Here is a 21454-nt window from a genome sequence, read left to right as displayed (position 1 = left end):
TGAGAACTTCTGGTCTCTTTCAGATGAAGACCAAATAGGTGAATCTAACCACTTGTCGTAGATTTAAACATTCATAAAACCATTTAACAGGTCTCAGCTCAGATCTGACTGATCAGAGATAGTTGCTTAACCTGTCTCCCATTTGTGCTACATCAGAGAGGTTGAAACGCCGTCAAATGTATTAGTTTAAGGTAGTACCACCACGACTGATTTAAACTCATCTGCTTGACTTGTTCTGTCTCAGTCAAATGTGAGAATTTTCAATTCAATTTTCAGCTATTAGTGAATAAACAGATATCAGATACTACTGAAGAACCACTATCAACTGCTATCTGGTAGGCTTTGATGCAGTGTGATCTGCCCTCCACCACTGCAGCCAGGGCCACTGACCACTCTCCTGTTCATGAAGCCGTGAAGTCCAGATTGCAGGACTGACACTCTTAGCAGATGACTTTGAGCTAAATGCACTCTTGAAAGTTTTCCACAGGGGTATGAGGCATTGCCATGGTAAACCATCTGTGCAGACTTGCCTTTCTTCATCTTTGTGTAAAACTTGGCCAGACTTCAGGGACGTCCAGCCTCTTCACTCAGGTATTCCAGACAGAGCAGCTCCTTTGGGGTCAAAACAGCATTAAACAGAAGTACTTAAATGTTTTGATAGTTGGTGCTGCAATGCCTAAGGGGTGCTTGGCCCCAGGAGGGAATTCAGGTGAAACACAGGGTAAAATTTGGCTCTCATCTGGATTCATAAAAGCTGGTGTGCTAAGAAATACATCATCTGAACTCCAAAAAGTGTTCCATCTTTCTCCTTCCTTAAGGAGAAGATGCATTTAGCTCTTGTGTTATAGTTCTTGCACCTGGCTAGAAAGGGAGATCAAGAATTTATGGTCCTTGAATTTGTAGAATGCTTCCAGTTTTAACCCACTAAGAATTAAAACCAGCATAAAAAAAGTCCTCTCTCTCTCTCTCAACCAGTATCCAAAGTAGACCCAAGATCCTCTTCATTTTTGTGGATTAGCAATCATCTTCCTCTAGGACTTTAGCCTCATTTGGAGAACTAACCTGAATCATAGCATACCCTCTTCATCTGAATTAGTGTAATCTAAATGGATTCACATAAAAATAGGAGCTTTTGGAACCCACATATTCCACATTCTGGCTGATACCTCTAGTCATTAACTTATTTTTACTGCTAGAAACATTGTGTATGTCTATCAGATATGGCTCCTTCAGGACTGTACTAAGTGCCAAATGATCTTACGCAGGAGACACGTATGTACATCCATTCAGCAAAGTGGGTGATGCTCCTGGGTGCTCAGGGAAGTCTCTGTCTGGTCCCTGGAAGATGAGATGGTGGCTGGAATAGATTTTCTGAATTAACCTCTTAACTGCACTGACTTGTCATTGAACTAAAGTATATGCTTTGCCAGAAGTTCTTTCTTAGTGCTTTTTCCCATTGCTTATAGGAAAAATAGAAATAATTAGAGGATCCTGGTTCCCCTGTTGTCCTTGTTTTCTGTCAATGTGAGTCCATGAATGTCAACAGTGTTCTTCAGTTTATCCTGACTGAGACAACCAGGCTGAGGTTGTCAAGACTGCAGAATAAAATGCAGCTGCTGCCACATGACAGTCAATGTATGTGTGTGCGTGCACGCATTAATTGTACTGCATGCTCTTGATTTCGCAAAGCGGACCCAGTGTTTGACCAGTGCAAAGATAAACAGTTACACCTGTAGAGTGAGTGCACAGAGAAGGATATGCTTCCACATTTGTGGTAAAAGCACAGGAAATGCTTGAATTTATATGTCAGTACTCAAAAGCACCTGCACCTCTAGCAGGCTTTTACCTTCCGCTGCTGGTTTGAGGTCTCAGTCATGTTTTAGCTCCTATCATGAAAGAAAGTATCAGTGGAGACATTTACCTTTAGAAGTATTCACATATGTAGGCTTTCCATTGGGAAAAATTATGAGGAAAACGTAAGGGCAAAAATGCGACTTTCCCAGTCCTACGCACAAATTTTCTAGTGGGGCTGAAATTGCAAATGTTTCTAAGGTTCATCCAAAAACCTAAGTCACAGAAAAGAGCACACACATGGCTATATGTAAGTCCTGATTTGTCCAAAAATCCTTGGTGTTACACAAGTGATGCTCTCCTGAAAAATATGGGTGTGTCTGGTTATACCAAGCACATATTTCTTAAAACACTGATTCACAGAACTCAGGGGAAACCTTGGCCTTAGCAAAACACTCCAGACTATTAATGGGCAGCAAAATTTCTGTCTTAGTGCTGCATCCGACAATCTGTCATTCAGCTGACACTTAGGATGTGTTTTTTCTCACACTGCTTTTAAAGCGATGTAATTATTTCTGGTAATGTCAGCTGGCAGAGGGAGCAACAAGGAATTTCAGCCAGCATTATTTTTGACTGCCTATGCTGAAATGAAGCAGGAGAACTTGTGAAAAACTGTATGCCCTTTGGGTGGCGCCTACTGCAAAGCATTTGGTTTCTTTTCTTACACAGTAGAGCTGAGAAAGGTCCCAGCCTGACCTTAATTCCCTGGCTCCTTTGGGTACTGCTGGGAGAGGGTGAGACCACAGAGCCTCAGGGATATCTGGTATGCAGAGAGGGGACAGAGAATAGAAAACGAATAGCATCTATTTATAAATGCAGTTTGCATTTGGTAAGTGTGAGTCATTTGCCTCTTTGGTTCTGTGTTTTATATGGCTACTGAAAAAGCTGTAAGCATATTTTATTAGTTATTAACTTTATTTTTTTTTTTAAATACTGTTGATGTGTACACCCGTGAATAAAACAAGTCCTTGCCTAGTCTCACAGTTAAAAGAACAGAGAAAACATCAATTTTCTTTCTTTTTCAGGGTGTAGTAGCATGTTTACATTACCTCAACAGACACTGGTAGGCTAGGTGGGAAGAACAGGTTTTAAGAAAGGCTTTGAAAGTATAATTACAGTTAGACATCAAGAGCTGGCACACCAGCTCTGGGGTGTAAATATATGGGCTGTTAGATCTTGGGTTAGATCTGATTTTCACTAGTGATTTTTACCCGTAAGGACCTGGGGAGGGTGGGGAATGTGAGGCATGAACGTAGCCAGGCTTGCCTCCCACCCGACCTGCTGGGCCAGCAGAGCCAGCGAAGGCTGTTGTAATGTGCTGCTACCATGCTGCCAACACCTCCAGCTCAAGGGAGTCGAAAGCGGTCTCTCTCTGAGCTTGGTTTCCTAGGATTGTTTTAGAATTGCTTCAGTTTAGACATGCCGGTGCTCAGCTTTGCCCACAAAGTCTCCTGCTTTTTGTAACCCAGAGCATCAATGTTGTATGTCACTGGTATTCATAATATATCAAGTGGCAACACGAAAGGTGACATGCACTTCTAAGCAGCTGTGATGTGACAGAGTACAATGACATAACAAGGTTAGCCAAAAGCTCGCTTATTCATCAATTTATAAAATTAATTTCTAGGAAAAGAAAATACATCCGAAATACCAAGAAAAGAAACACAAGAACTTAATTATTCAACACGGAAGATTTTATTTACAATTAGACATAAGGATCTCAGAAAGAAGAGTTTGAGCTTTATTTTATTTGTATTGAGTTCATTAACATTTCTAATAAATGTTTATCCTGCACTGTTTGAACAAATGTAAATACTTAACATTAGCCTTAATAACATGAATTAACAATAACTGTAACTGATGCTTTGGACAAAATAACTACTAATTATAATTCAAGTGCAATCTAGGTGCTGAACATAGTTTAAAAGTCCAAACCTGCATCGAGATCAATGAGATTATACATATGAACAAATGTAATTTTGTGCATGCAGAATTGGGCCCTGAGACATTTAAAATCATGGCCTGACTTGCTGGATCACCACAGAGCACTAAACAACACTAGCAGAGCAAATGCAAACTTGCTGACAATTAGCTTGAAGCCACAGAAAATGAAGCTGAAATGCTAGTGTATCAAAAATGACAGGAGCATTGCTGTTCCTTTTGTGAAAAGATCTCACCATTAGATTCTGGCACGAAAGACTAGTTTTATTATAAAAACTTGGTGTCAGATCTTGAACCACAGCAGAGCTGTGCTTGTTTCATAGGAGAAGGTGACTTAATGACTTTAGCTGTTCTCATACTTTTTTGACCAGTCCATAGGACTCTAGGGATGCCTTCAGTTGTGTCAAACTGTCCCCAAACTAATATGGGAACAGAGCATCGCATATGACACCAGCATTAATGTAGAGATGAGAGAAAGGTCTTGTTTTTCATTGACTGGCAAGCACCATAAGTAATCAAATGCACAGGCTCTCGAAGTGAGTGTCATGCTTCATTCACATCTCCTGCCCTGTTACTTTGCATTTCCATCACGGCTGAAAAAAGAGAGTGTAGCCATGTACCACATAGACCTCATCTTCAGGAATAATCTCTTGGAATTTCTGTGATTCATCAGCCTGCTTATAGCTACATAACTTTGTCCACAAGGAACATGGGATTAAAACAACAGCATTGTAGTCTGTTGGGGTTTTCGCTTTATTTCCAAAGGGTGAAAACACCTTACTAAAGACACCTGGCCAAAGATATTGTCCTTTACTAGCAACACAAACCTTTCTGGTTTAAAGTCCATTGTAGCATTATTTCCAAACACCAGGCTATGAGAGGCTGGCCATGTTTGATTTTCCTTTTTCCTTGCAACTCTTATTTAAGGGGACAAAATATCCAAGAAGAAATCTTATAAAGAGCTGAACTTAGGCTCTCATTCAGAATTCAGTGAGTCCATGGGAAGAGACCCCACAACACTCAGTATCTGCCCCTTTGACTCTCATTTCTAAGATATGGCATTCAGATTAAATGAAAAAGTAAACCATTTACGCAGATGGCAGTGTTTGCTACCTGTCTACAGACCGGTGCACCTCATTTAACAAACAGTTGCACTAATTTCCTTGTGGCAGACAGTTTATCAGTAAAGAATTGGGGCTACCTGTTTTAATTTATGTTCTTCTATAGCAAGGAAGTGGAACCCTCTGATGTTTGATCAAAACCATTATCTTAGTCTTTCCTGTGTCTGGAGCATTCTGGGATATTTTCTCTTGACCCTTAAGGCGACATATCAGATCGTTCTCTAAGGGAGGACTTGGGCGAAGCAGGGTTAGGGCAGAGCAGAGGCTGGTGTTCAAGCAAGAGCCAGAAAGAAAAGCACACGGGAGGCAACAGAAGGAGCAGTGGAGCAGGTTGGGAGTTAGGGAGTGGTTCAGATTACTAAACAGCTGTGGAGCCAAATGTTGATGAACAACATCAACATACGAATGATTGTGGTGTGTCTATGAGCCATCTCCATATAAAATGTATAAACAACATATTTTAGTAAGTCTTTTATTAACTTCATGTATTACAGTTAGTAACCTTACATATTAAACTTCACATTCAACGCAATTCACATCCCTGAATAGAGGACAGAGAGCAGTTCTATTGCAGCAGCTTCCATTCCTTGAAGGAACAGAAAGAAACGTTGCAATGAGAGCATCTAGAGCACAGCATGAGCTCAAAGGTGTTGTCATTCCCAGCCTGTGCTCAGAGACAGAACATCAGCAAACTGCTTTCATTTGTCTTGCAAATCCCAGAAGAAAAAAAAGTAGCAAGTTGCTTAAATGGCAGAAGGTGGACTAAAATCCAACTGCACCTCAGCTTCAGTCTGCTTGAATGTCAGTTAAAATTTGTAACAAGGTTCAAATAATCAAAGTTATTTGAAAGCATAGTTTCCATGGTGGTCTCGTTATTGATGTCAGAAGCGCGGACCTTTGGAAACATCAGCTTATTTGGGTTAGTGAGTTGGTCTTCTCAAAATGGAAAAGCACGTTGAATTCCATAGCATGTGGACTGACTGTGCCTTGAATCATACCTTTTGTCTCTGAATTGTAACATGCTGCTTGGCTGAAATGTCAATTAAACATTGACTACCTCTGAAGTCTTCTGTTACCTGTAGTGAAATAAAATCAGAATGCAGCATGCGATGAGGTAAGTCTTTGTCTTAAAAATGTCTCCTTACTACAGCATACTTTTCACCATAACATTCACATCTCTTCACTTGTTTTAAATCACTCCAAAAATGTGTTTGTTTCCCTAGATGTCAGTGCATTAATTCACCACTTGGTTATTCTACCCATGATGGGAGTATATTTAGTCTTAGTGGGCTAGGTATGTTCAGGAGATGTTTAGACTAACATGACAGTGATGCACGACTGAGAGAAAGAAGTGAGAAACCCTATCCAATACTCAATAAAAAATGTCTTTTACAGGGGGTTTTCTGAAACCCCTCAGTCAGGGGTATGTCCTGGAAGAGCACAGGAATCTGCAGTTGTGTGGCCTCAGTCCCAGAGAAGTACTAGAGGGCACTTCTAAACAGTTTAGCAGTCTTGGATAAAATGTCTATTTTCATAAACTCAACAACAATTGTGTTGTGTTTTGGAATAAAAAAATGTTGGTCTTCTGATATAATTCCCAATACCCTCTCCTGAGTGTGTTAAGAGAATCCTGAAAGATTAAGGCTGGGAAGAGAATTTGAAAACATTAGCTAAATTATCTGGATGATTTCGCACAGAACAACTGCTGAATTTACTAGCACTTAAAAAATAAGAACAGCTAAATAGGTAATGATTCTGAACTTCTTGAAACCCTGAGGAAAAGTGCTGAGGACTGAGCTGTTAGTGCTTACTTACTTATTTTAATTTCTTGGATCTGCAGATGAAATAGGAACCCATGAATGCAAGGAACAGCACAGAACCTGTGATGATTAACACCATCTGCAGCACACTCAGCATCTGGACCCGACCAGTGACTTTATTTCTGAACATTTCTGCTTTCGCATCCCCAATAACAGCAGACTGAAACAGTGCAAGAAAAATATCAGTGAAAGATAAGTATGCAAGCCCTCACTTGCTGAATATATACATGCAAATCACGGCATGAGTTTAATTGCCCAATTTCAGGGCACCAAGACTGAAAAAGCTAGGTCATTTCTTTTCTTCTTTTTTTTTTTTTTTAAACAGTGAAGATTAAATGACAGAAAATATACTAACCTCATTTAGCCAAAGAAGAGGAAAAATATAAGGTTTTTGAACTTTTGATAAAGCTCTGAAATGAGAAAATAAGTACAGCATGTTACCTTTAGTTTGTTGCATAAGCCCAGTCTCTGCTTAAACATTTTTATTCTCCTCTAACTACATTTCTACCTTCCAGGTGTATATTTTTAGTATAGTTTTGGACTAAAAAAAAGTAAGCCTACAGCCATTTTACATATCGGGAACCATCTCTTTCTGTCTAGTCTTCCATATGTGGGTAGTCAGAAAAAAGAAAGAAAGGCTGGACATAGCTAGGTGTTGGTGGGAGGGTCTGAAGATCTGCGTGGTGTTCAGCTGCCAGATGTACAGGATGCCCAAATGCATGTCTGTACATGTACATTTGGGCCAATGAAGAGAAAGAAACAGCTGGAGGCTGGTCAATCCTTGGTATGAAATCCATGTAGTGATAGAGCACACATAAATTCTCTCTCTCATTGGATTTATTACAGAAAATACATTTTGCCTTCTAGTTCATCCTCATGGTCCCCACTTGGGTTTTGCAAGAATGTTGTTCTTAAGAATAACATAATAATGTTGCCTTGTAAGCTTCTGTGGGGAAATCAAATGTGTGCTAAAATACTTGGGCAGTGCGTTACTCAAGAAGGCTTGCTCTTTGGCTGAAATTTGTGTTTTTTGAAAAGTCATGACTGAAATTTTTGCAAGAAAAATGAAAAAGCTTTGGGAAAGTATTTTTATTCCTTCTTTTCCCAGCCATTTCTGACACTCTCATAGACCAATCAGGCCTCTTGAAAAAAGTCTTTAAAAACAAAATAATGAAGTAGTACTTACTCAATTTTTGGTGTAGGCTTCACAAGGAGGTTTACTTGCAGCCTTTTCGCAAACTGTAGTGTAAAACCAGTGATCTAAAACCAGGAAAAAAAATCCCACATTAATTTAGATTTTTGAATTGGATACCTAAGCCTAGAATATGGACTGTGTCAAAAAGCACTCTGGTATTATCTTATCCTTATGTTTTTAAAGATTCCATTTTTATGAAGTTTTATTGTTTCTAAGAGTCTCTAATTTCTCATAGAAGTTCTGATTTTGTGGCTTTACCATAGTTACTTTTGTAATTTGCAATTAAAATTGGAGGTAAAAAAAAGATTAAAAATTCTAAAACAGTCATGAAATGTTTTATATAAAAATATGTTTGGGTTTTTTTTTCCACCACAAATTAGCTAAATTTTCTTTTTCAACAAGAAGGATATTTAATTTGCGTAGCGCCAAAACCAAACATTTCCTATTAGAACAAACTTATCAAAACAAAGATCAGATCTTTTCTTCATCTCCTTCTTTTCTCCTCTGTCCTCCACAAAAATAAGACAGGGTGTGATTCTTGAAAATTTCATATCAGATTTAGGAAATTCTGGTTGACGTCTCTATTCCAAATAAGGTGAAACAACTATCGATCTCCTCATTGAAGTTACATAGCTTAACTATCAAATTATATGCCTGAAAATATTTTAGTTAGTAAGAAATCCTGAATTTTAACTTTTTACCCAAATTCAGAGCACAATAAAATCTTGGAACATTAGAATTCATCACACAATTCAGAAAACTTTGGTAAATACACTTAAAGTTAAGAATCCGAACCACTTGAACAGAAGTAGAGGTAAAATTGGAAGCAAAGCAATCAAAATCAGAGCTGTCAAAAATTCATTCAGTTTGCAATCTCTGTTGCATAATTCGAGTCACAAAGACTATATTAGGTCTGTTCTAGAGTAGTCTGTTCAGACTTCTAGAAATTTTCTTGGAAATAAACTGATCTATATTATTTAATTTCAATTGAGATAGTAATTATACAATAATGGCTAGCAATGGAAAATGAAAAAAATTAAGTATAGAGGGAACAGAAGAACTTTCATAGGAAAGAATTTTCTGAAAGTACTTAAAGGTCATAGAAAAGCTATAGCATACTTCAAAGTTTGCAGAATCTATTTAATCTTACATTCCCAATAAGAAAATCAAAACTTATTTTCCAGACTTTGAAGGTCAGAATGAGAAAAAGTTCTGCTCTAAATTTCCCCTGCTAAAACCATAACACTTTTTTGAGCAGATCTTGCAAAAGCAGATATGGATATATTGTATCTTCTGCTCATCCCCCTGGTAAAAGGCCTACTCTACTACAATTAAATTTAAACATTGCAAGTTTACTGAGTTACAATTATTAAATATTTGTACTTACAGGCTCTACATCTAGAAACGTCTCGTGCTCCTTCTCATTTGGGCTCAGGCCTTCAACATCATGCAATACAGAATCACTTGCATGAAGAAAATGCGGAAGAGAGATAAATACTGGTCTTCCTATTTGAAAAAAACAAACTCACTTGAATCATTAAGCCTTGTTTCAGTGCTCACCTTCTGAGACCATTTTCCATGCAAACATAGTTTTTTCTATAGACACACAATCCTGATAAAAATGTTAATAGTCGCCCCCCCCCCCCCCCCCCAAAAAAAAAAAAATTTGAGCGTTTCTGTGATTCTACTGTCGTGAGGAAAATTTGCATGGTGAAACAAATTGTCGTTACAAATCCTGCTTGTCTGTGTCTACACTGTGGAGCTGGCAGTGCTTCCAGTTTCATGCTGAGGTGAGGATCTGACTGTCAGTCTTTCCCTCCAGCTTCATGATCTTGTCTTAGTAGAAAGCAAGCCTGAAGGGAACCCATGCTGTCCACTCTGCACCAAACACAGACTCTGTATATATTTATTTTATTATACTGATGCTAAATTAAGCTGGTAGTGTCTGACAGTCTCTGCATGCGTATAGTTGTACACATACACACGGAGTGTGTGAATTATCACAAATACAAAGACCGTGACTATCTCTGGCTTTTATACAGTTTCCCCTCCTTTCCGTTCTATACATGCATTCCCGCAGTTTCAGTATACAATCTATTTTGCAGAGCACTATGCAGAATACAGAAATATTATAGCCCTCATTTTGGGAAATAAGGCTGCAGAAATGTGAAAGGTCTCACAGGCAATCTGTGGAAGAATTCAGACAAACATGAACATCCTGGATCTTAGCGTACCACCTCAGCTACAGGACACGTGCTTTCTCCACAGTTAAATGGCTCCTTTGGTAGTACCATGTCACTACTATACCTGCTTTGCAGGTGCTAATGTCTAGGACTCCAGCTATTGTGCAGTTCTTTGATATGACTTCATCTCTACAGAAGCAATAATTATCTCTGACTTCAGCAGGTGATGCAAATGCTTCACGAGGAACTGCGAAACGATAGAGTGAGATTCCTTTCACGTCCTGCTTGCTCTGGAAAACTCCATAGATTGATCTGAATATAAAAGAGGAGAAACATGCTTCAGGCATTTGGATTAAAACTCTGAATTCATGGCAATACTCCTTAAGATTATTCCCCCAAGCATCTCTCTCTCTTAAAAGAAACAAGTACTCCAGGGAGCTGATGTCCAGGCTCCCTTCACACTTCAGCAGTTTGTAGGGGTGTTCCTGTGTGACAGAGAACATTCCACACTTTCACAAAAGGTTGTGCAAGCTCAGAGGTGAGCACAGCAATACACAAAAAAGACAGACAAAAATACTACTAATAAACAATATACACAAAACTAAAAAATTAATTAAGAGCTCTTTTCCTACGCACTTCGATACCCACTGTTATTATGAAATTTTGAAAGTTTTTGGACTATAGTAGAGATACTTATCAATATAAATCAGCTCTGCTACAGATTTTTGCTGACCTGATAATACTAATCTAAGCTTTATGATGCAGGCAACATTCTGCATATAACCTTATTCCACTGCATACGAATCAGAATACCACTTAAGCTTCTTTTTGCTGATACGTTATCAACTGATACAGAGATGTGGTTGTTACACAGTAATGTAACCAGGGCAGCAACACTTTGTATTGCAGCCAAACAAAAGAAGGGTTCTGGGTTTTGCAACAAGGACAGAACCATTTTCCATGACTCCGTTTCAGCATGACCTTTGAGCAATTGTTACTGTCCTCATTGTTCATTAATTGCAAGAAATAAATGGTCAGAGGGATCTCTCAAACTGTGTGCAATCAATCCAAAGAATTTTATCATTTCTCCTCTGCAAAGAATCCCCTTTTCCATGAAAAATGTGAAATGATTGTGAAATGCTTTCCAGTTTGGAAAGCTTCACCAAAAAAACCCTCTAACTTCTTATAAAAACACCAACCTTTAAAAAAAAACTTTCTGCAAAGCAAATGGCCCACTTCAAACCTAGTTAAAAGGAACCAGCTGTTTCCAGGCAGCAAAATGGACAAAGGGGTCGAACCTCCCAAAGTAAATACACTGTGATGCACTTTAAATCTTTTACCATTGCTTTCAGCGATCCCACTGGAGAACTTGGGGACACTGGCTAGCCACAGCAGAAGCAGCAGGCTGAAAAGCCATCAGTATGGGATGTATTAAGCAGGTTTGTTTGTTTGTAAATAGATAAAAATAAAATATGTAAAAATATCCTGTGAGAAAACAATTTTGAGTATCTAGTGGATGACAGTAGATCCAGATCTGCATAAATGATGTTCTGCAGAAATGCCAAACGTACCTATTGCCTTCTCAGACCAAATAAGGCAGGTTATAGCCTGCGTCTTGATCTTAGAAGTTCAAGGCTTTGAACCCTGTGGCCCTCAATGTCTTTCATAGATCTGTAACAGCTCACAACAGTGTCAGATATTCCTGAATTATACATCTGTAACTGGCTGAAATAAAATACATCATAAATAGCTTGCTACTTGGCATAAATAAAAGTGGTAGAATCAGGTTCTGAATCACGAGCACAGCTCACAAATTTATTTGTGTTTAGGTGAAACGTTTTTGTTGAACTGCCTCGGGGACCTAAGCCCAAGCAGAGCCACTGCAGCCACCCTCTGAACTGAAAGAGCATTTGGGTGGCACGTGCAGGCGTGTACGCACATCAGGAAGGGACCAGCCTACCTGCAAATGTCAGAGGAGAAGAAGCGCAGTATCTGATCCTTCTTAACAAATGGTGGGAACGATGCCCCATCTGCGAATAAAATAAAATAAGAGGTTCAAAGCAATTCCACTTAGAAGACATGATTTATTTTCTAGCTCAATACTCAGCTGTTACTTTCCTATAAAGCTGTGAAAAGAGAAACAAAATGAGTCATTTATGGGGAAAATATTTATCTAAGTTATTGCACAGTGACAGGCACTCCACAGATAACATTGAATTGGTTTTGAAAGTAAGCCAAATTATGGCAGCTGTTTTGTGGTTGGTTTTTTGTTTTGTTTTGGTTTAGTTTTGGTTTTTTTTCACAGATGTGAAGCTGTATGATCAAGCCCATTAAAAACAGAGGATACAAAAACCAATCCTGCTTAATATGAAACCCAATACCTGTTGCCATTGCTTCAAGGTTTATGCAGTCTAAAGACCTAAACCTTTCTAGAGGTGCTTGGTTCCTCTGCAGTTATGGCATTCAGCTCTTACAAGAAACACAGTTTTAGACTTCAAAACTGCCTATTTTATAACCAGTGCTAAACCTTTTTTCACCAAAGATTGCTCAAGTGGACCTCTTCTTTGTAAGCTGAGATCCTCTCTATAGCTAATGGAGAGAAGGAAGGACTTCTAGGGCACAACCCATCTCACCCCATGGTAGGCATGCAAAATAGGTCAGAGGAATAGCACTTTGGTAATGTCTTTTTCTCTACTTGTTATAAAAAGAACACAGACAGCCAGTTCAGATGCATATTTCTGCACTGCAAGCATCCCGAGTTAAGTAAGAGGACTCTGCCATTTTCTCAAATGAGCTGTTGTAACAAACCTTTAACCAGTACATTTGTTACTTCTTGCTACAATTTCTGTATAGTTTCTTAGTCAGCAGCCATAACCAAGGGATTGAAAACATCTGTGGTATCTTTGAATCTAGTTGGCAAGAGTGATAAAAGCTAAATTACATACTGCCACTTGCCCACTGCTGACAGAAGCACTTTTTCATAAAGAAGATCCAAGATCATCCTAGACACACACTCTATTTCTAAATCTTGGCAGTCTTGGAGAGTTTGCAAACATGGACTCATTTCAAGCCCCATACAAGAATACTGCTTAATATTTTTATCTAGGTATTTACTTATACTATATATGCTGCACTTTGGTGCAAAAGCTTACGTGATAAGAAGGAATTCTCACACTTGCTTACAAGACTTTTTAAACCTCCTGCTTCTGTAAACATATGGTCCCTCCTGAGCAGTCACATTGAATGCTCTTGTAAACTGTGCAATAACCTTTGCTAACAAGGAAAAGCTCCACATTTTCACTGTACTGGAGCACTTAGTCTAGTTAGCTGAGTATGTTTATTCTGTCAGCTGTGGAAGAAGAAAAAACAAAAAGCTGACCCTGGGAAAAAAGGGTTCAGGCTCCATAAGAAAGAAGGAAAGTCTTAGAACCTAAGAAAATATTGCCTCCTATAAAATTAATTGCATGTTTTAAAAAGGAACTAATTGGTTTTGATTCACAGACTTTTGGAAAGTCAGATTCTTGTGATGTATTTGAAATACTTCAAAATAACTTGCTCTGTGCTCTGGGTTATAAGGAAAATGATATATGCCAGGTAAAGACACATAGAAAAGAAAAAAAACCAAACCAAACCAAAACAAAAACCTGCTTGTTTTGATAGTTGCCCACTGAAGGCCTACTGCTCTTTGCAAAAGCTTTCACTGTGACATCTGCCAGCCTCAGCTCAACAGATTGTGGTGTCCTAACAGCGACTCTTTCACTCATCAAGAAGAAAAATATCCTCTTGAATAAATGTATCTTAAACACTCAACTGTTTTCATATGCATTCCAAAAGCAAATTCAAAAATATTCTTCTCTAGTTTATTCTTCCCAAACTAAATTACTTCTTTTCTTCATCCCTTTTCACTTGTGAGTGGCCTCCAAGCCACTTGTCTGACAGCCTTCTTCCTTGTCACCCCAATTGCTTTTCATATCTCAGAAAAAAACTATTCTGTCTGTTCTGGTGCATTTAATTTTATTTTTCAACATTGTAAATGAATGTACATTATTAGAATGTAAAGATATTTTTCAACTGCTATAGCAAAGGAAAAGAATCTTAGTTATATTGTACTATATAGATAATTAGTAGAAACAGAGAGCTGGATTCTTTTCTTGTGTCTCTTCCACATCTACTCTAGCTGAAGAGAGTGTATATATATATATGTATATATAAAATAATGTACAATAACATATAATATATATTATAACGGATACACACATATGCATGTATAGCAGTAGTAGGTATACATTCATATTTATATAGACATTTAATATACAGAATACAGAATTTCAAATACCAGGGGAATTACTTTAAAGATTTTATCTCATTATTCCCTTGCAATATCAAGAAATGTGTTGAAGTTTTAAAAAGCTTTAATAGGCTCACCTGTGCCATTAACCAAATCGCAGTGGCCTTCCCAGTATGCAAGATTGCTTTAAAATAAAAAAAAAGTCATTCTGCATGTAGTATGTTATACCGTGTAATCCATTTCATTACCTGTATTGATAAATATAACTGTTCTAGTATAAGCCTGATCCATAAGAAAAGTCAGAGTATGGAGATGTTCATTCATTTATTCAGATAAATTATATGATGCACTAGAATTGGATAAAAGGGATCTAGCTATTTAAGTATCCAAAACAAAAGTAACTAATTCTATCAAAGAGTCAATAACTGCCTTAAATCCGAGCTCCTAACAGAATCATTAATAGCTGAAAGAGAGAGGTGATTTTGCTAAGCCCAGGACTTGATCCAGCTTCCTTTGCGTTGTTGAAGATTTTCCATTTATCTATATCTTAGTGAATCAAGCCTTAAAAGCCATACCTTGAAAATATGTATGGTTTTTAATTATACAACTATATGATACCTTTTGTTTTTATAGCTTTCAATTATGGCTGTTTTTTTAATATCTTCTTTCCCAGTATAGACTTTGTAAAGTCCGTCGAATGTCCCATTATACTGTAACAGACATAATAAGAAGGAATAACAGTTAGCAGTACTGAACTATATTGTAGCATTGTCAGATTATTTTTTCCTCACAGCAGCTGCCTTAATTTTTATTCACAGAATGATAACTGAAGGCTTTGCCTCCTCATTGGTTTCGCTTACCGGGTAGAAGACTCCCAGAACTGGGTCCAAGGGGAAGGGGACCTTACTTAAGAAGGGATCTTTGTATCCCCACAGTAACTCTTTCACTGTTCTGTTCTGCAGCATGGATGACTTAGAAGCTTTAATCCAGGTGTTCAGTAGTAGTTGTATAAAAGTATTTGTATACAAGGAAGGTGCAGCCTACAACAGCAATAAAATTAATGTTTAGCATAAAAATTCTGCATGTGCTTTGGATCAAAAACACAGAGACTGACTCCAAGAAATCTCTGGCAAAGCCAGTTTCCAGAGTTGCAGCTCACTGTAAGTTAAGTTTCTACTTAAAACTGACTCCTTAACAAAACAATTACTGGGCATAATTTACACAAAAGTAGACAATTTGTCTTTACTGCTTACATGAGTTCACTAGACCATCCCTAATCACAGAACCACAGGACAGTTGAGGTTGGAAGGGACCTCTTGAGGTCATCTGGTCCAAAGTCCCTGCTCGAGCAGGACCACCAAGAGCCAGTTTCCCAGGACCATGGCCAGACGGCTTTTGAATGTCTCCAAGTAATAATCTCAAATCCCTATCTGTATAACATGCGCTGTACCACTTTCAGTTTTCTTCCTCTTTCTGTCATCTCCATATGTCACATACTTCAGACTCACTCACACTATAAATGTGTAAGTAAAAATATACAAGCCTTGGTACTTTCTGACTTAGATAAGTGGTTTAGATTTGCTGTTATGCTAGCAGCAATACACCTGTATCCTGCATAAAACTGATAAAGCACTGCATCTCCATTATTTCTTTACTTAGAAAGAATACATATTTGCAACAAATGACTCCTTCTTTCTGAACGGCTTCTGAAATTTCTGAATTCTAAATAATGGATAACTTTTCCTAATTCAATGAAGAACAATGTAGATTTACCAGCAATAATTGTAATGAACGTTACCAGAGGCATAAACATAAAGTCAAGTCCCTAAAGACAATGAATAGCTTGTAGAAAGCAAACAGAAATTATCTATGTTGGCCTGTCTGGTGAAGCAGAAAATTGTAATAATTTTGATAAGTAAATCTGTGCAAAAACAAGTGATTCTCTTAGAGTAAGTGCTCAGCCTAGGCCCAGTAGTGGGCCATCTCTTTGTACTTAGTGCTGTGGGGATAGCAATGGAAGAGTCTCTTTTGCTCTCATTTCTCCCCCCTGAACCACATGAATCTTTTACTTTTGTCTGAACTGGAATGCAGAGTAAGCAGAAGGCATGGATATGACAAGATTATGAGGCAGAAGAGATGTGGGTTCAATCCCCTCAGGGTTAAGAAAGTGTGAAAAATATGTGTCTGAGTTCCCTTGTGAGTATTTTGACAACAAGGTTATGATATCAAAGGTGGACTCTACTGGATTAAAGTCAGTGCTGTCAAACAAGATAGGCAGAGCCTCTCTGGGAGGTTAGGTTTACACCAGTTTGTTTCTGAATAGCAAAATGAAGCTTGGATCCTCTGTTCTCAACCCCCCTGACGCAGATGTTTGCAGGCATGAGCCTATGCTTAGACCCATAAAGAGCTATGTGGTCCAAAGTGTGGGAGTTGAGCCGTGTCCGTTAATACTGTGACATGAAGGACTCTGGGCATAGGAAAAAAGAACAGCTTTTCAAAAAAGAGATGCTGGCCTAAATTAGGACATAGGCAGAATATAACTGGTCTGAATAAGGCCATTTGCTCTTAATTATTAGGTCTTTTCTCCCTAGAGAAAAGAAAGCTTAAGGGACCTCATCACAATATTCCAGTACTTAAAGGACAGCTACTAAGAGGATGGAGGCTCTTTCTTCACAAGGAGTGACATGGAGAAGACAAGGGGCAACGGGTACAAGTTGCACCAGGAAAGGTTTCATCTTGACAGAAGAAAGAAATTTTTTACAGTGAGAACAGTCAATGACTGGAACATTGTAGAGTCCCCATCACTGGCAGTTTTCAAGGTGCAATTGGACAGGGTGCTAGAAAATTTCATATAGGCTCCCTTTCTCAGAAAAGATTCTCCAGGCAGGGAGAAGAGAAAAAATCCCAAACCCTAGAGGCCACAGGTTGAAAATTGAACAGGCCAACCGAGACATGCCAGGTACACTGAGGTGACCTTCTTGGCCAATAGGGATTAAAATGACCACAGATCAGATTCGACAAGGGTATAAACGGGGTCCCACCGGAGGACACGTTGGAATCAGTCCTCCTCAGAGCAGCGGGTCTGCAGTCGGGGACTCCCCCTTGGGTCGGGGCACCGCCCGAGGTAACTCCTCAAGGGAGAGAGCCCTCATCTTTTAGGTGAGTGATATGCGCATTTTGAGTCATCACTTTTAAATCTCAAGGATTCTTAAGTCAGCTGTGTAGTACTAATTCCCCTTATGTCATTGAACCTATAGTTCACTATGGTTACCAGAGTTCTAACTAACTTTTCTACTGAAGAATAAATCTGAGCTTGAACACCTGTAGGATTTGATTGTGTGTGCCTCCGTAACAGACAGGAACAAGTCAATTTTCATTTACCGTTAGGATTACCCTGGGAATATAAGGAAACCTTAATATATATATATCTAATGTACTCAGATTTTTTTTTTTTTTTTTAAACACAGTAATACAGCTATCCTTAGCTGACACTGATGTCATCTGAGTTCATAGAGAGAAAACCTATCCTGTGGCAGTTTCAGTATTACTAATGCTAACTTCTCCCCTATTTCCTCCAGTATCTCAACATTTGAATGTGGACATTGTGGTTTTGTTTCTTTACTTACAACAACAGCAAGGTTGAGGCACGTGATGGTATCATTTTCTGTCCCAACAGACATATCAGGTTCAAAACGAGCAATGTTAGGCAACATGTAGGATATTGTGCCATCAGAGTTTTCCGTGATATTTTCTTTGGGTAAATATCGCACCCTTGAAATACAAAATAAAAACATAGAATATTTTTAACATTTGACTTTCAAGACAACACATAACCATGCTGACTGAAGTTTTTTGAAAAGTTGATGAACATTTTTGTAGATGAATGTTGAACATTTTATAACCACTGAAAGGATTCTAAAATTTTAATGTGAGTATATGTAAAAATTCCATTTTCTACAAAATATTTTTCATTTGGAAATATTTCCTTAGTGCCTAATGGAATTTTTTTCTTGATACTAAAATGAAAACAAATATTTCTTTTTTATTTTATTTCATGGACCTTATTTATTTTATGGACCTTGTATCTTTTTATATTTCGTTTTAAATTAATTATGTTTTGTCACATTTTTGTCTAAGCTTTCTCGTGCTTGCATGTAATTGGAAGGGGATGACTTAGAATGATTAATAAACACTCTTAAGTTTCGATTTGATAGGCCTGTGTCGCAACAAAACAGATTACAGGTTAAATCCGTAATAGGAGTCACTCTGATAACATTTTATATGCATATGGAGATTTATAAGCTGTCTTTCAGCTCCACTGAGATTCTCATAAGCCTCTCAAGAATACCTTGTCAGCAGATCCCTAAGATACAGATCTCTGAGCCGCTGCAGTTCTAGTTTTAGCTCAACTCTTCAAGTCCCCATCCTCTGGCTGACCCCTCTGTGGCATCATATGGCTTAGCCTATGCTGTGGGTCCACAAACCTTGTCCCAGCTCCGTCCCAGAAGGGATCTTGAGGGTACTCCATCAGATCTTCCAGCCTGGGCATAGGGGGACCAAAAGGTTCGGAGAGTATTTCCCCATGGTACAGATGTAGCCAGTGCAGGTGGGCCTTACCCCCAAAGCAGCTGGATCTTGGCTTCTCAAGATTGGTTTCTGTGCATGTCATTTTAATTAATAGCCTAATGTGCAGAGCACCTACCTGGAAGTTGGGAGATTTTTTTTCTAATTAATATTACTTCTAACGAAACAAATGACCTAAAACAAAGTTTCCCAACAGAATTGTGGGGACATTTGCATTTTCAAGGCCAATAAATAATTAAATATTTAATAAATAATTAAATATTTAAAGGGAGATTGAGAGAGAGAGAGAGAGACACCCAGTGTCACAGTGATTCAGGGACACCCAATGTCCCACGTGAACATGACCGCAGCAGTCAGAACAGCTATAGCCATCATTTCTTACATGGTATCATCTAGGCTTCTAGCAGAGATATGTCCCTAAGAAAATAGGCACAATCACCACCACCAGAGTAAAACACTTCTGTTTGGCAGGAATTCACCTTCTGTGGTATTTCTTAAGTGATTAGTTTCCTGATTCCTGTGTAACCATTTCCTATGTCTTCCCAGCTGCTCTATAAACAAAGAGTTCTCTATTTCCAGTGAGAAATAAATAGTCTTTTAGGCATCAAAGCACCTCAGCTGTAGATGCTGCAATGCAAAACCAGCTTGCAAATACAATATGAATCCCCAAAGATATCAAGAAATAAATATCTTATCATTTTAGGAAAGCAACTTCATAAGAAATGTGCCAGTCATAGCTGGGTATTGAGCTTAATGACTCAGGAAGCATCAACTAGTCCTATGTCAACATCAGAACTTTCTCTGACTTTAACAAAACTTCTGATACGACATGTCACATATTCAGGGGGCTTTGCTTACCTGTATGTGTAAGGTCCTCTTTGTTCAAGTTTTGGACGTGCTCCTTGGTCTAATACTTCTGAGGGATTTTGCACATGGAAAACCCAAAATTGCCTGTAAACTGAACTTCCTGGCACACGCCAATTTTCAAAAGCAATGGTACCATTTGCAATGACAGCTTCCTAAAAGGACAAAAATCAAAGCTAAAATTAAGCACAAAAAAAAAGAGTGACAGGCTGCATTTACTCTCTAGAGGATTGTAGAAGATTCCCAAACAAACACAAAAAAAACCCCTTTTATCATCAATATAAGGCATGCAGCACACATTTTTTGGCCAATATTTGAAGGTAGCCTGACATTCCTGCTCAGGGAGAGCAAAAGTGAGTCCCCCTAAAATAAGTGACCACAAAGCTGATATAATTGCTACTCTAGCCAGTAGCAAAACTTTCCTACTGCTGTGGTCGGGCTCTGCCTTAGTTCCCAAATACTTGCCAAATCCACTGATTATTTGTAAAACAAAAAATCTTTGAATGACTGAATGATACACAGAGGTTTTTAGAATCCATAAACTACTTTTCATATGTTTGCAAATAGCTCAGAGGAGGAAATGAGAGTTACCTCTGAGCATTACTCAGGCCCTAAGTAATTTTGCACCCAGAGAAAGCAAATAGTGTTCTTGCAGGACTGGTTTTTGTCAGAAAACTCTTGTCACCAAAACTGAGACTTTCTAAGAAATGTCTCTAGTTTTGATAACATTTTGTTAGGAAAGTTTCCCAGGTCTAGGTAACGAGGGCAAAATATGGCTATAGGGACAAGACAGGACATGAAGAACCACTCTAGAATAACCAACAGCTTTATGTCTGTGGCCCTCAGCTATAATATGGTAAATGTCTATTCAGTCCTTGGGACTGTACAGTGAGAAGGAGAGTTTGTTTCCTGCGTTGTCAGGAGAACGCCTGCTTTGCCTGATCTACATTAGGCCTCTTTCTAGATGAATTTCCCAAAGCCCTGGGATAATGTAGTTTTTCTCCTTGGTGGTAAAAATTCAGAAAAGTTTTCTCAATAAGAAGGAAAATCTAGGCTGCCTGGTTCCAACATATAAAATGGTTTTTTTATTAGAGTGGTGCAATATTAATTAGTTAATTTGCACGGCTCATAGAGTCCCAGGAATTAAAAGGCTGGAATCCCTCCAGATAGCAAGAAAAGACATTTTAAATTACAAGTTGCTAGATTTTCTTTCTAGCTTAGGTTTCTGCCTCTGGAGTTTGCTTAGCAAGCAAAGTTTAAAAAAAAAAAAGGGTACTACCAATTAAGAATCACTGCAGTTAGAAACAAATACCATGTCTTGGAGAACTCGTAACACAGTCAGGGCTTTGTCTGTGGAAAGCCTGTTTGTATGGTGGAGTTGCAAATGCCTTGCTGGTGGTGTAAAGCACTGGGCTTGCTCTCTGAATATCTGCTATAATTTATGTGCATTTGTGTGAGAGGGGAAGGAAACCTTGCTGCAGCAAATGTGTCATCAGCTTGAGGTCTTGCACTCTGACCTGACAGCTAAAATTCTCTTCAGCCTTGTTTTGCAAACCTCAGGAGGCCAAAGACTCCATCACAGCTGTGATCCAGCAAGGGACAGAGCA

General features: G+C 38.5%; 1 protein-coding gene across 3 annotated transcripts in view; it reads right to left on the bottom strand.

Moving 5' to 3' along the window:
- Nucleotides 1–5371: 5371 nt before the first annotated feature.
- The window catches only part of CD36 (CD36 molecule (thrombospondin receptor)), a 35638-nt gene continuing 19555 nt past the window's right edge, over nt 5372–21454 (bottom strand). The window contains exons 3-14 of one of the 3 annotated variants that reach the window (XM_010580938.1): nt 19842–20002; nt 18026–18170; nt 15260–15439; nt 15018–15109; nt 14537–14583; nt 12072–12141; nt 10236–10423; nt 9316–9434; nt 7920–7993; nt 7089–7143; nt 6729–6893; nt 5372–5989 (exon numbers count right to left, since the gene is read on the bottom strand). In XM_010580938.1, the coding sequence (XP_010579240.1) occupies nt 6729–6893; nt 7089–7143; nt 7920–7993; nt 9316–9434; nt 10236–10423; nt 12072–12141; nt 14537–14583; nt 15018–15109; nt 15260–15439; nt 18026–18170; nt 19842–20002 (1296 nt within the window). In that variant the 3' untranslated portion in view covers nt 5372–5989. The remainder of the gene's footprint in view (nt 5990–6728; nt 6894–7088; nt 7144–7919; nt 7994–9315; nt 9435–10235; nt 10424–12071; nt 12142–14536; nt 14584–15017; nt 15110–15259; nt 15440–18025; nt 18171–19841; nt 20003–21454) is intronic. The other 2 variants (XM_010580939.1, XM_010580936.1) reach the window with 2 other exon arrangements.

The sequence above is a fragment of the Haliaeetus leucocephalus genome, unplaced genomic scaffold (assembly GCF_000737465.1).
Source record: "Haliaeetus leucocephalus isolate CR32 unplaced genomic scaffold, Haliaeetus_leucocephalus-4.0 Scaffold751, whole genome shotgun sequence".
NCBI classification, from domain to species: Eukaryota; Metazoa; Chordata; class Aves; order Accipitriformes; family Accipitridae; genus Haliaeetus; species Haliaeetus leucocephalus.
The sequence above is the reverse complement of the archived record's forward strand: the minus strand, read 5'-3'. Positions and strand labels throughout refer to the sequence as shown.